Source organism: Rhodotorula toruloides (assembly GCF_000320785.1).
Source record: "Rhodotorula toruloides NP11 unplaced genomic scaffold Scaffold11, whole genome shotgun sequence".
NCBI lineage: Eukaryota > Fungi > Basidiomycota > Microbotryomycetes > Sporidiobolales > Sporidiobolaceae > Rhodotorula > Rhodotorula toruloides.
This window is the reverse complement of record NW_015622971.1, coordinates 99,040-110,746: the sequence shown is the minus strand read 5'-3', so window position 1 is coordinate 110,746 and position 11,707 is coordinate 99,040. Positions and strand designations below refer to the sequence as shown.

General features: G+C 62.5%; 3 protein-coding genes across 3 annotated transcripts; 2 read left to right on the top strand and 1 right to left on the bottom strand.

The window, feature by feature from the left end:
- Nucleotides 1–100: 100 nt before the first annotated feature.
- On the top strand, nt 101–2,239 carry RHTO_00892 (pseudouridylate synthase; the record flags this gene model as incomplete). Its single annotated transcript, XM_016414576.1, has 3 exons — nt 101–375; nt 437–1,283; nt 1,349–2,239. 3 exons carry the CDS (start codon nt 101–103, stop codon nt 2,237–2,239), a joined length of 2,013 nt encoding a protein of 670 aa, XP_016273257.1.
- A 224-nt stretch (nt 2,240–2,463) lies between these two features.
- Nucleotides 2,464–7,582, bottom strand: RHTO_00891 (STE/STE11/cdc15 protein kinase; the record flags this gene model as incomplete). The annotated part of the gene is made up of 22 exons (XM_016414575.1): nt 2,464–3,003; nt 3,065–3,191; nt 3,249–3,338; nt 3,393–3,583; nt 3,639–3,808; nt 3,865–4,069; nt 4,124–4,188; nt 4,243–4,303; nt 4,359–4,472; nt 4,528–4,701; nt 4,760–4,990; nt 5,044–5,096; nt 5,151–5,379; nt 5,431–6,023; nt 6,082–6,594; nt 6,672–6,917; nt 6,998–7,028; nt 7,093–7,137; nt 7,252–7,283; nt 7,350–7,359; nt 7,430–7,477; nt 7,544–7,582. 22 exons carry the CDS (start codon nt 7,580–7,582, stop codon nt 2,464–2,466), a joined length of 3,807 nt encoding a protein of 1,268 aa, XP_016273256.1.
- Nucleotides 7,583–7,738: 156 nt separating this feature from the next.
- Nucleotides 7,739–10,859, top strand: RHTO_00890 (WD repeat domain 75; the record flags this gene model as incomplete). Its single annotated transcript, XM_016414574.1, has 5 exons — nt 7,739–8,004; nt 8,069–9,177; nt 9,243–9,594; nt 9,666–10,072; nt 10,135–10,859. The coding sequence occupies 5 exons, from the start codon at nt 7,739–7,741 to the stop codon at nt 10,857–10,859; spliced, it is 2,859 nt and encodes a 952-aa protein (XP_016273255.1).
- Between the last annotated feature and the right edge of the window lie 848 nt (nt 10,860–11,707).

Sequence of the window (11,707 nt, the reverse complement as noted above, 5' to 3'; positions counted from 1 at the left end):
GGACTGGTGATAAGTGCACTGCTGCACTCGTACGAGCACGCTGGCACGCTTCACCGACCGGATCGCGCGCTGCCTCGTCCGCCCATTCCGCCCCGCCTCGATGCCGCTTCCACACAACTCGGAACGCGCGCTCCTCGTCCAGCAGATCCAGAACTTGCAGCACAGACTCGCCAAACTCGATAACGGAGACCCGCCGTCCAGCCCGAGCGAAACGCCGACTCCCGCGAATGGACTCGCCTCGACTTCGAAAGCCAACTCGCCGAAACCGCCTGCACCGCTGACGGGCAAGCGGGCGAGGAAGGCGCAGGCTGCGACGGGACCGCTCCCACCTTCCCTCGCCAACGCGCCAAAGCGGCACATCGCCCTCCTCTTCTCGTCAGTCCGCTTCCCTCGACTCGCTCCTTCCAGGCTGACCTTCCCAATTCTTGGTCAATAGCTACGAAGGATGGGCTCATTCCGGCCTCGCATATCAGCCCAAGGGCGTCTACACCCCTCTGCCGACCGTCGAAGGCTGCATCCTCGACGCCCTCGAGAAGGCTCGCCTGATTGAGCCCATCACGGAGAGCGAAGGGTTCGGCTGCGGCTTTGAGCGGTGTGGCAGGACCGACGCCGGTGTCAGCTCGTCGGCGCAGGTCATCAACTTGTGGGTGCGGAGCGACTTGGAGGATCCGATGAAGCTGAACGGGAGGGAAATCGACCCGGAGTCGCCTGAAGGACGGAGATTCGCGCGGTCAGGGTCACCGTCACGCCCTCGCTCTTCCAGCTCCGCCTCGTCTTCCTCTTCCGACTCGGTCTATGGCGCGGGCAAGCGAAAAGCCCCGTCGGACGTCGAGATCCCCTACGTTACCCTCCTCAACAAGCACCTCCCTCCTTCTATCCGCATGCACGCCTGGTCCCCCGTCTCGGCTACCTTTTCCTCCCGCTACTCATGCATCTGGCGGCACTACAAGTACTTCTTCTCGACCTCGCCAATCTCCTCTCTCCTCGCCTCTCGCTTCGACTTTGGCGCTGCGTACAAAGCGGCGGGCGCGCTGCCTGAACATGCGGCGGAATGGCAGGAACGCCTCCGAAGAGTCGACTGGAATGGTCTGCAGCTCGACGTCGACTTGATGCGAGACGCCGTCAAGCGGCTCGTCGGCGAACACGACTTTCGCAACTTGTGCAAAATCGACCCGCCGAAACAGCTCAAGCTGCATATCCGGACGGTCAACAGTGCGAGTATCGATCCGCTCGAGGGAGAGGGGGGCGACATGTTTGTGCTAAACTTGCGAGGCGGGGCTTTTGTGAGTCGGAACTGCGCTCAACTCGCGCTCCTTTCGATGTTCGTCACTGACTCGGATTCACGCAGCTCTACAACCAGGTTCGACACATCGTCGCCATCCTCTTCCTGGTCGGCGCCCGCCTCGAACACCCCTCCCTTATCGACAAGCTCCTCTGGACCTCCGACCGAACGCCTCATACCGTCTCGCAGAATTCCCCTAGTCCCGGCGAGCCCGACCACGCTATTCTCGACCAGAAGCCGTCGTACCAGATGGCGGAGGACCTCCCCCTCATCCTCTGGCAATGCGGTTTCAACTCGACCGAATTCGACTGGCGTACCGATAACGCTCCTCGACCAGGCGACGTCAACGAGTCGACGACGTCGTATCTCGACCACAACGGGCGGGAGAAGCAGCCTGTTGACCAGGCTGACAATTTCCGCAAGCTCTTCCTCGAGATGAACGAGACGTACACCGAGTATCGGCTCAAGGCTATCGTGCTCAAGCACCATCTCGCCTCATTCGCCTTCCATGCTCCGCCCATTGCTCCTCCATCTCGCCCTGCCTCGCCCATGCCCGAATCCAGCAGCGACGCGCCCCCTTCCCGCCTTCGCCCCGCCTCTCCTCCCCGCCGCCCCCTCTCCCTTCGCGCCGAACAAACCCTCTTTACTCCCGTCGGCGCAGGCAAAGTCGCCCGCACGACCTCCTACACGCCCGTCCTCGAACGCAAGCGCGGCGAGACGCCCGACGTGATCAACGCGCGTTGGGCGCAGGGTCGGGGCGCGCAGAAGATGCAGCGCAGGAAGGACAACCAGGAGGCGGCGGACAAGACGAGAGAGGTCAATCTGAAGATCAAGGCGGAGGCGATGGAGTTGGCGAAGAGGCTCGAGGAGGAGAGGCTGCAGGCGCTCAAGCTAGCGGACAGCGTGAGCTCCGAGCCTGTGTCCGGGGTCACGACGCCGGAGAAGGGAGAGTCGTAGCGGATGCAACAGGATCACGAAGCCGATGACTTGCCTGGACGAGGCGAACGAACGAGTGTTGCGAGCAATGCGAGATGCAATGGGGTGACTGCGGGCAGACAACACGAAAGTTGGGTGGCTTCTGAAATGCGAAAGGGTAAAAACGAGAGGGTATGGATTCTGCTGCGAATGCGATGGGAAAGCGACGGATGGGAATCTAAGGGCCGGCGGGGAAGGTCTGCGCGCTACCGCCTGACGGACGAACGTCGGGCCGGCGGATTTGCCAGAGAAGACGGCAGGACGGGTGCCTGCCGGGCGGAAGAGGTGCGTGGCGAGGCGGGAGTAGGCGAATCACGGCCTGAGATTGCAGGCGAGCTGTAGTTGGCGGAGGAGAGAGCGGGGCGGTATCGACGCGAGCCGGTGTCTGGCATCGCTGACAGACTTCCTCCGCCTTCTGATGCCGCGCGTCGCATCGCTCGCTGGGCTAGACTCCGCTTCGACTCCTCCTTCGTGTTGGCAAAGTCTGCGGCAAGCGTCTTGGCGAGTTGGCGCGACAAGACTGCCTTGTCTTCCTGAGCCAACCGACTGATGGGCGCGGCGAGGATCTGGATCGCCTTGTCGCGGTCGCGGCGGTCGGCGAGGGAGTCGAACACGGTCTTGATGATGCGGAGGAGGTTGAGGCGGACGACTGCCTTGCTGGCTCGCTCGAGTCGCTCGACAGTGCGCTTGAGGAAGCCTGACTGAACGGCGAGGCGGGAGGCAAGGGTCGAAGAGGCTCGCAGCATCTACGCGTCGCGAAGGTCAGCCGAATGCTTACACCAAAGAGAGATTGAGCTGTGGGCGTACCTTGTGCAGCGGCTCGAGCAAGTTTTCGAACGTCGTGCCCTTCTCCTTGCAGAAGAGGCGGACCAGAGCGTCGAGCGAGGATTGCTCAAGCAGGCATGCTTCCACGCGGACCAACTCGTCTTGCAGCCTGCGAGCGTTGAGCGATGTCAGCCTGCGGTTTCTCGGCGCTGGAAGCGCGACCCACCAGACTAGAAGCGCCTCGAGAGCCGAGTTGACCCAGAAGGTATCCTTGAGCAGCTGCAGGTAGAAGCTGACGCCGTCGTGCTTCCACAGACTGCAGGGCACGATCGTCATTGGTGAGCCCGGCGAGCTAATGCTAGGTACTCACAGGTGACGGCACGCCTTTCCAGCGTGGGCAAAGTCGCAGAGAATCGGCAAGGCAAACTGCTTGAGGGGCGAGTTGTTGCGGACGATGGCCTGGAGGAGCGGGATGGCGCCGGCGCGAGCAGCTTCTTCCTGTCGAGACTTGCTGAGGTGGCATAGGTTAAAGAGCGCGTTGACGGCGTGGTTTTGAATCTCCTGCGAGGCGAGATCGGTCAACGCTGTTCGAGTGCCGCGAAGTGACAGGACTTACTGCACCCACGCGCCCGCGATACGTCTTGGCTAGCATGCTGACAAGCATCTCGATCGCTCCGGCGTTCTGGAGAACCTCGAGTGCGGAAGGAAGCATCGAGACGTTCTTGACCGTCTTGAGCAGGACCGCGAGGAGCTCAGGCTCGAGCAAGTCGGCTGCACGGACGAGGCCTGCGGTGATAAAGCATCAGACGAGTTTAAAAATATGCAGAGGTTAACCGACTCACGTAGGAGAACGCCGCGCTTCGCAATCGCCTCTTTGACCTTATGATCCGACTGCGCAAAGAGGAGCAGAATGTGGACGATCTTCGCTTTGGCGCTCTCGGCAAGGTCGTCGGTGTCGCCGCAGACGCTGAGCAAGGCATTCGACAGAGGCTCGAGAACCGCTTCTTGCGTCAAGATGCGGCAGAAGTCGTTGCGCGGGATCGGTCCCTGCTCGTGCACAGCGTCAGGAGTGTGGAGCATAGAGTGCCCGTAGCAGCGCACCTGCATCTCGAAGACTCGGCTGATGCCGTCCACAGCCATCCAGATGAGGTCCTTCCCTTCCTGGTCTGCACGAGCGGAAAGGTCAGGCCGTCCCTCCGTCAGCAAAAGAGAGCACATACAGTTCTCGTCGAGCATCTCGACTAGCGAGCGCAAGCCTTGACATGAGACGAACATTTGGAGCTGCGGAGCCGTAAGGTCAGCGCGACTGCTCCGTGGGTTCTGACGGTGCACGCACCGTAAGCAGCGACGTCCGACACATGGCGCCGATGAAGAGCGCGGCCTCAAGGCGGATCTCGCGAGAGTAGCGCTTTGAGGAAAAGGCCATCGCGACAGGGCAGCCGCCGACGAGCTGCGACGTAGGCGAGGTCAGCGCGCCTGCCCAGCTCACAAGCATCTCAACGTACCGCGATCTTCTCGAGCATGCCTGGGTCCGACCCAACGATGAGGTTGACGATTCGGAGGAGGATCGAAAGGACGTCGCGCGAGCGGGCGATTCGCAGGGCCTCTAGGACGACCAGCATCCCGTGAGACTTAACGAAGTGCGTGCAGGCGTCAGACGACTCTTCGAGCAAGCCCGTCTGGAGGCCAAGAAAGTTAGCATCGATGAGTTGCGATGAGGAAAAGGAGGGTGCGCACGAGCTGCAAGGCCGCCTCGCGAGTCTCAAAGTCGTCGGGATGTTCTGCCGACGCGACGACATCCACGAGCTCCTCGACCAGCGCACATTGTCGTGCGAATTGGTCCCGAGCGAGGTTGGCCGCGAGGTCGGCTTCCGAGTCGTCGAGGAAAGCGATCGTGCCGTGCGGGTCAAGCTCTTCCGCTTCGACGGCTGCGAAGGGGTCTTCCTCGTCCGAGTCTTCTTCTCCGAGCTGTGAGAGGCAGGTCAGCGCAGGTTTTTGCTCTAAAAAGCAAAAGCACGCACCCAAGACTTGTTCGAGAGACGCGTGTTGAGCTTGAGCGAGCCGAGAGAAGTCTCTGCGGACTGATCGTAAGCTCACGCGTGCAGCTTCGGGACCACGGGCGACTCACGATTGTCCCCAGCAGCCGTCCTTCCGAACAGATCCGAATAGTCGTCCACGTCCTGCTCGCCGTACTTGTCAAAGATCGACGATTCGCTCGCACTCAGCGTGCTGGGCTGGAAGCCGGAGTGTGTCGGTGTCGAAGGCTTGCGAGGACTGGGAGGAGTCGAGGGAGCGCGGATGGAGAAGTTGGCGATGTCGCTTGGTCGGAGCAGCTGGATCGCAGGTTTGTTCTTCGCCTGCGTGACGAGTATCAGCGACGAGTAATCGAGAGAAGCGAAGGAGCGCACCTTAAACCTGCTCACTCCGAGATCGAGCGCATCCGCCTCGTCATCGCCGACCAAGTCCGAGTAGTCCTCGACGATAGGCGGCATGGCCTGACCCACCTTCTTCGCTCCCCCAGATCTGCCCGCGCGAATGGTCGCCGCACTCAGCCGACCAGGTCGGATCGTGACTGAGCCACCGCCCTCAACTTCCTCCTCCTCCTCCTGCTCGCCCTTCTTTCCCCCTTCGCCCTCCGACTCGGACGCAGACGAAGACAACCCCTCGAGCGCCGCGATCTTCGAGATCGAAATCCCGTCCTCAAAGTCGCTGTCCCAGTTATCGTCCAGCTGTTCCTCCCTCGCGTGCGTGTCGACTGCTCGAGCGGCGGTGACAGGCTGGATGACCGACAACGGGATCGAGTTGCGCCGCGAAGTCGAGGCGAGCGGAGGGTCGGAGAGTTTGGGCAAAGGAGCGGGGGCGGAGGAAAGCGTGGAGGCGAGTTCGGCGGAGGGCCGGCGGACGACTTGCGAGAGGGTGCGGAGGTGCGTCGGGCGGCGATTCTCGTCGCCGCTTGTCGCGGGTGCGGAAGAGCGCGCGGCGCGGAGGGCCGTTGGAGCAGCTGTAGACGCAGACGGGTTAGCCTCGAGCGCAGCTGGAAGCGCGGCGCGCACACGCACCCTTGAGCGCCTCGTTCCACTCCCGGACCTTCTGTACCTCCTCCTCATACACCGTCGTCGGTCTCGCCCTCGCCCCGGGCGCCCTTCTCACCCCCTGCCCCTCCGCCCCACGGACAACCGCCTCCCTCGCCTCGGACACCTTCCTCTGCTGATCCGCCTGCCTCTTCGCCGCTACCATCCACGGGTGTCGAAGCAACTTTCTCGCCCCGACGCGCAGGTTCGCGTCTTTCTGGAAACACTGCCCGAGAAAGTCGCGGACTACTGCGCTTGCGCCGTCGGGGAGCGGAGGGCAGTCGTCGTTGACGATTCGGAAGAGCGCAGGCATCGGGTCGAGAAAGTGGTACGGTGGTTTGCCGGTGATGAGCTCGACGACCAGAGCGCCGAGGGACCAGATGTCGGATGCGGGAGTCGCGCCGGTTTGGTCGACTACTTCAGGTGCCATCCAGTAGGGCGAGCCGACGACCGCCGAGTCGATCGGTCCGCCTACGCGGGTGGCGACACCAAAGTCGGCGACTACGAGCGGGCACACGAGCGCAGGTCAGCTCCCTTCGTTCCTTCCTCCCTCGACCGGCTCCCGCCCCCCAACTCACGCTTGATGCTGCCCTCCTTGGTAGCGAGTATGTTGCTCCCCTTGATATCGCGATGTATGACGCCCTGATCATGGAGGTACTGCAACCCCTGCAAGACCTGGAGCGTGTACAGCCCGACGAGCGACTCGGGGATCCTGCCGAACTTTTTAATGATGGCCGAGAGCGAACCGTTCTCGCAGTATTCGAGGATGATGTAGAGGGAAGTCGAGGTGCGCGCGTAGCCGCGGTACTGGACAATGTTCGGGTCTGTGAGTGAGATCGGTGGTAAGACGTCAGCGTCCTGCGTGGAGACGAGTTCCGCCGCCGTTCCCGCTGCTCGTGCTCACGATGTAGGTTCTTGAGCAAGTCGATCTCGGACTGGAGGAGCGGGACAGAGTCAGCTCTACAAGCTCCTTGTCCGCCTCGACTGTCGGGTGCGCACCATGATGTCCGGCAGCTCGCTTTCCGGGATGTGCGACAGGTCGATCTGCGTGCAATAATTCAGTGTCAGCTGCTTTCGCAGAAGGCGCACGATAGCGCCGCCAGCATGTGTCGCCGGCAGCTCCGGTCGACGAGGCGAGGACGTCCGCGCGAGACTGACCTGCTTGACGGCGCATGTTTCCCCGGTCGTCCCTGTTGCCAGCAAGTATACAAGTCAGCTCGTCCTGCCCAAGGGGTCTACGATGCGGGTGGACGGACAGTTGAGGGCCTGTTGAGCGACGGACGAACGACCACCAAGTCAGCGGCGCCTCTCCTTCCTAGACTCGGAGGTGGCGCACCTTGTACACGCTCCCGAATGCGCCCTGTCCGAGTTTCTCTGCGAGTTTCTGCGTGCGTTGCAAGCGAGGGTGAGGTTCGAGTGCGGCGGGATGTGGGGAGCTGAGCGGGCGCACAAAGTCGGGCAGCGACGGCGGCGGGCGCGGGTCAGCCATGCCCTCGACTCAGCCAGTATGCCAGTTGTATAGCCAGTTAGCCACCCAGTGTAAGCGAGAGTAAGCTGGGCGAGTGCATGCTGTGCTCGTCCGCCTCGAGCTCGTCCTCGCCCTCATCCTCGTCGACTCGCTCACTCTCGCTGAACGGGCTCGAGCATGGCCACAGTCGCACCTGCCACAGCTGCACTCGCAGCAAAGCAACACCGACAACGCCCAAACAGGTCAGAGCGGAAGCAAATCCGCGCAGGGCTCGCAGCTCAGCAGCACCAGCAGGCGACAGCGGCAGATGGCACAACCTCGGGCGCAGTCAAGGGTCACGCAGCAGCAGACGGACACAAGCGGGACTCGGATGCGTTGGAGTGGCTCCCGCTCGCAGACACCGCCGCCGCAACCTGCCCCGTCGTCTTCAGCCCAGATGGCAGGTGCGTACAGCCAGACAACGCGCTTCGTGGGGTCCAGTCTAACCGTTCAAGTGCACGTCCACAGCTACTGCTTCATAGCGTCCGGCTCGGCGGTCAAGATCTACTCGGTCCGGACGACGCAGCTCATGTCGACCCTCTCGATCCGTCCCTACACCTCGTCCTCGACCTCCCCCTCGTCCCTCCAGCGCGCAACGGTCTCGGCCGTCCTCCTCTCCCCCTCGAACCCGCGCCAGCTCGTCGTCGCCTCGACCGACGGCAAAGTCCGCTTGTGGGACTACCTCGAGGGCCGCCTCTTGCGCACGCTCGAGATGGGTGCGCCCGTCGTGCACGCCACGGCCAACGCCAACCTTCCCGACCAGCTCTACGTCGCGCTCGAGGCGCCCGGCGAGGCAATGGTCGCCGAGGCGCCCGTGAAGCGGATGGCGAAGCGGGAGAAGGTTCCCCTCGTCGAAGATGAGCCCAAAGCGGGCGTCTACCTCGTCAGTCTCCGCGCGGCACGCACGACTTCCGATGGCGTCCCTACGAAAGCGGACTCTTCGCTCCCCGTCCCTCCCGCTCGTCGAGTCCGCCTCGCCGTCCCGCGCGTCGTTCGCGCACTCGCACTCTCACCCGACGGCAGCGTCCTCGCGAGCGTCAACCCGCATGCGATCAATCTCTGCCGCACGAGCGAGTACAGCCGCGGGTTCACGCAGACGGTTCAGGCGGACAACGAGTCCCTCACGACTATCGCCTTCCACCCGACCGAGAACTATTTCGCGACCGGCAACCGCAAGGGCCAGATCCGGCTGTGGTACAACGTCCTCTCGTCGCCCGCATCCCAGGTCGACACGGACGGCGACGTCGCCCTCTCCGCTCCCTCCGCCGCCGACTCCGCAACCTCGACCTCTGTCCTCCACTGGCACGCCCACGCCGTCTCCTCGCTCGCCTTCACCCCGAACGGCGCCTACCTCCTCTCCGGCGGGCAGGAAGCCGTCCTCGTTCTGTGGCAACTGCACACAGGACACCAGGAATACGTCCCGCGTCTCGGTGCGCCGATCGCGACGCTCTCGGTGCTTGACGGGACGAGCGACTCGGGTGAGCAGCAGGTTGCGGCGAGGTTGAGGGATGGGAGTGTCGTGTTTATCGGGAGTCAGAAGTTGAGGATCGCCAAGACCATTTCCGGGCTCAAGGCGGGTGCGTCGGCCCTCCTGCACTCTCTACGGCTGTCTTTCTTGCTCACTCAGTACTCTCTGTCGCAGACGCCGCCTCTCGCGCCACCTTCGCCCCCGCTCGGCCCGACGCACCCATTCCCCTCGCCCTCGACCCCTCCACCTCCTCCCTCGTCCTCCCCGCCGGCCACCCCTCCTCCCTCCAATTCTACTCCCTCACCTCCGACTCGCAACTCCTCGAACTCGAGATCTCGCCCTCAAACCGCGTTTCGAGCGCGACCTCCAACAAGCCTGTTGAGCCGACCCGCGTAGAGAGGGTAGCGTTCTCGATGCCGGATCGGAGGGGCGAGTATTGGATGGCCACGGTGGATTCGTGGGAACATGATGGGTTTGCGCCGGTTAGGCAGCTTAAGATTTGGAGGAAGAAGGTTGATGGGGCGAGGTGCGTGCACGGGCGATTCGAGCATTCTGAAGCGGATCTTTGCTGACGAGTATCGTTCTTCTGTTGCGCAGCTTTGTCCTTTCGACCCGCGTCGACCGCCCGCACGACACGCCCATCACCTCGCTCTCCTTCTCCCCCTCCCCGACCTCCCCTCTCCTCCTCACCACCTCGACCGACGGGCGCCTCAAAGTCTGGTCCCACACTCCCGACGGCTCATGGCGCTGCCGCGCCTCTCTCCTCCACCGCAACTCTGCGCCCGTCGCTTCCGCCTGGTCCGCAGACGGCTCGATGTTTGCCGTTGCGCATCTGCGCTCTGTCTCGCTCTGGAGCTTGGCCAAGACGGGAGAGCTCATCCATTCGTTCCCTGCGACGAACGTGGGAAGGCCTAGGCAGGTCGAGTTTGTGAATGAGGAGGGGACGGCGTTGATGGTGACGGGAAGTGCGGGAAGTTTGTGCTGGGATCTCTTGACCCTCGAGGGTGCGCACAGGCTTCCTTCCTTCGTTTTCCGCCGGCCGCTGATTCCGCTTTCCCGTGTGCAGAGACCTTCTCTTCGACCGTCAACTTCTCCTCGATCGCGCGTCAGCCCAAGAAGAACGGCCTCATCGCCGTCGAAGACACTGCATCCTCCTCCGACGCCTCTCTCCTCTACATCCTCGACCCCTCGTCCTCCGCTGGGCCCGTCACTCGCCCTCTCCCCGTTCCGGCTCGCCAGATCCTCCCCCTTCCCTCGACCTCAGCCAGCGCGTCCTCTTCCGCCTCGGACATCTCCCTCGCAGTCGCCTCAACAAGCGGCGACGTCGCGCTCGTCGGCGCTGCAGCCCGCGCAGGCGGGTCTATCGCCCCAACTCGTCTGCCCACCGCGATCCAGGGCACGACCCGCCTCTTTGACGAGATCTTTGGCTCGGAGGACCTCGCTGCGTCGTCTGCAAAGGGGAAGGGCAAGGCTCGTGCGGTCGAAGGGGTGCCGGACGCGAAGGACTCGTCCAAATCGCCCGCTGCGATCCTGCTCGAAACGCCCGCGCACTCGCTCCCGCCTGTGCGGCTGCTTTGGCGCGAGCTGATGGCTGTCGGAGTGGCGTCTGCTGCAAAGGGTTCGGAGGGCGAGCGGTCAGGAGGGATTGGTCCGGCGGAAGGAGCGGAATCGGCGGGTCAGGCGCAATCTCGGGAGCGAGGAGATGGTCCGGCGGCGGATGCCTTCTCTCCGACACCTGTGGAGGCGCTCTCAAGCATCTTTGGGGCTCGATTGGGGCTTGGTGCTGCGTAGACGTGCTGCCAATGCGGAGAAGTTGGAGCGCCGAAACCGGCGTTGGAGAGAGTTGGTTCGGTTTCTACGACAAGGCGAGCATCGAAGGGAGCGTCAGGCTTCGAGATCATTTCAAGCATGTGTACAGAGAGCCGTGAGTTGGAGCAAAAGGAAAGAGTATGCTCGAGAAACGCAGCAAAAACCGATGCACTGGCCGGGAATCGAACCCGGGGCTAGACAAATTCAAGCGAGATAAGCTGGCAATGTCCAATTTTACCACTAAACCACCAGTGCCTTGAGACGGCCGCCAGACTTTACGTATATATCCCCATTGTCGGCGGACCCGCCCAATTGCAGTCTCGGTACATAGCGGGTGGAACGCCTGCCGGCGCCAGGGCTACTGTGACCTGGCAGGCTGGCTTATGAGCTTGCATTGGTGGCAGCCAGAACCCATTTGTCGCAGACGAAGCAATTCCGCGAGTCCACCAACTGGAAGAGAAACACCATTCAGCGGACGTTGTTCCCAGTATGTATGTAAAATTTGTTCGAACACACCACTAGCCCGTTTGGTCTAGGGGTATGATACCACATTCGGGCGTTTCTTATGCCAGCCTGCTTAGCAGGTCAAGATCTTGTGGTGGCCGCCGGTTCAAATCCGGCAACGGGCCTAGCTTTTTTTAAAGTGTCTGCTACATGGCTCTAGGCAGCCCACTGATGCGCCAGCCTTTTTGTTGCAGCACCCTGAGAGCCTGGAGTTGCCTGTACATGGTTGGCTGTTTCTCTCAGCTGCAATGCCATACTGCTTGCTTGCTGTTCGGCAGCCCTTGGGTCTTGCATATTGCAGCAGTTTGTCGGGCAGCACCTAGGTA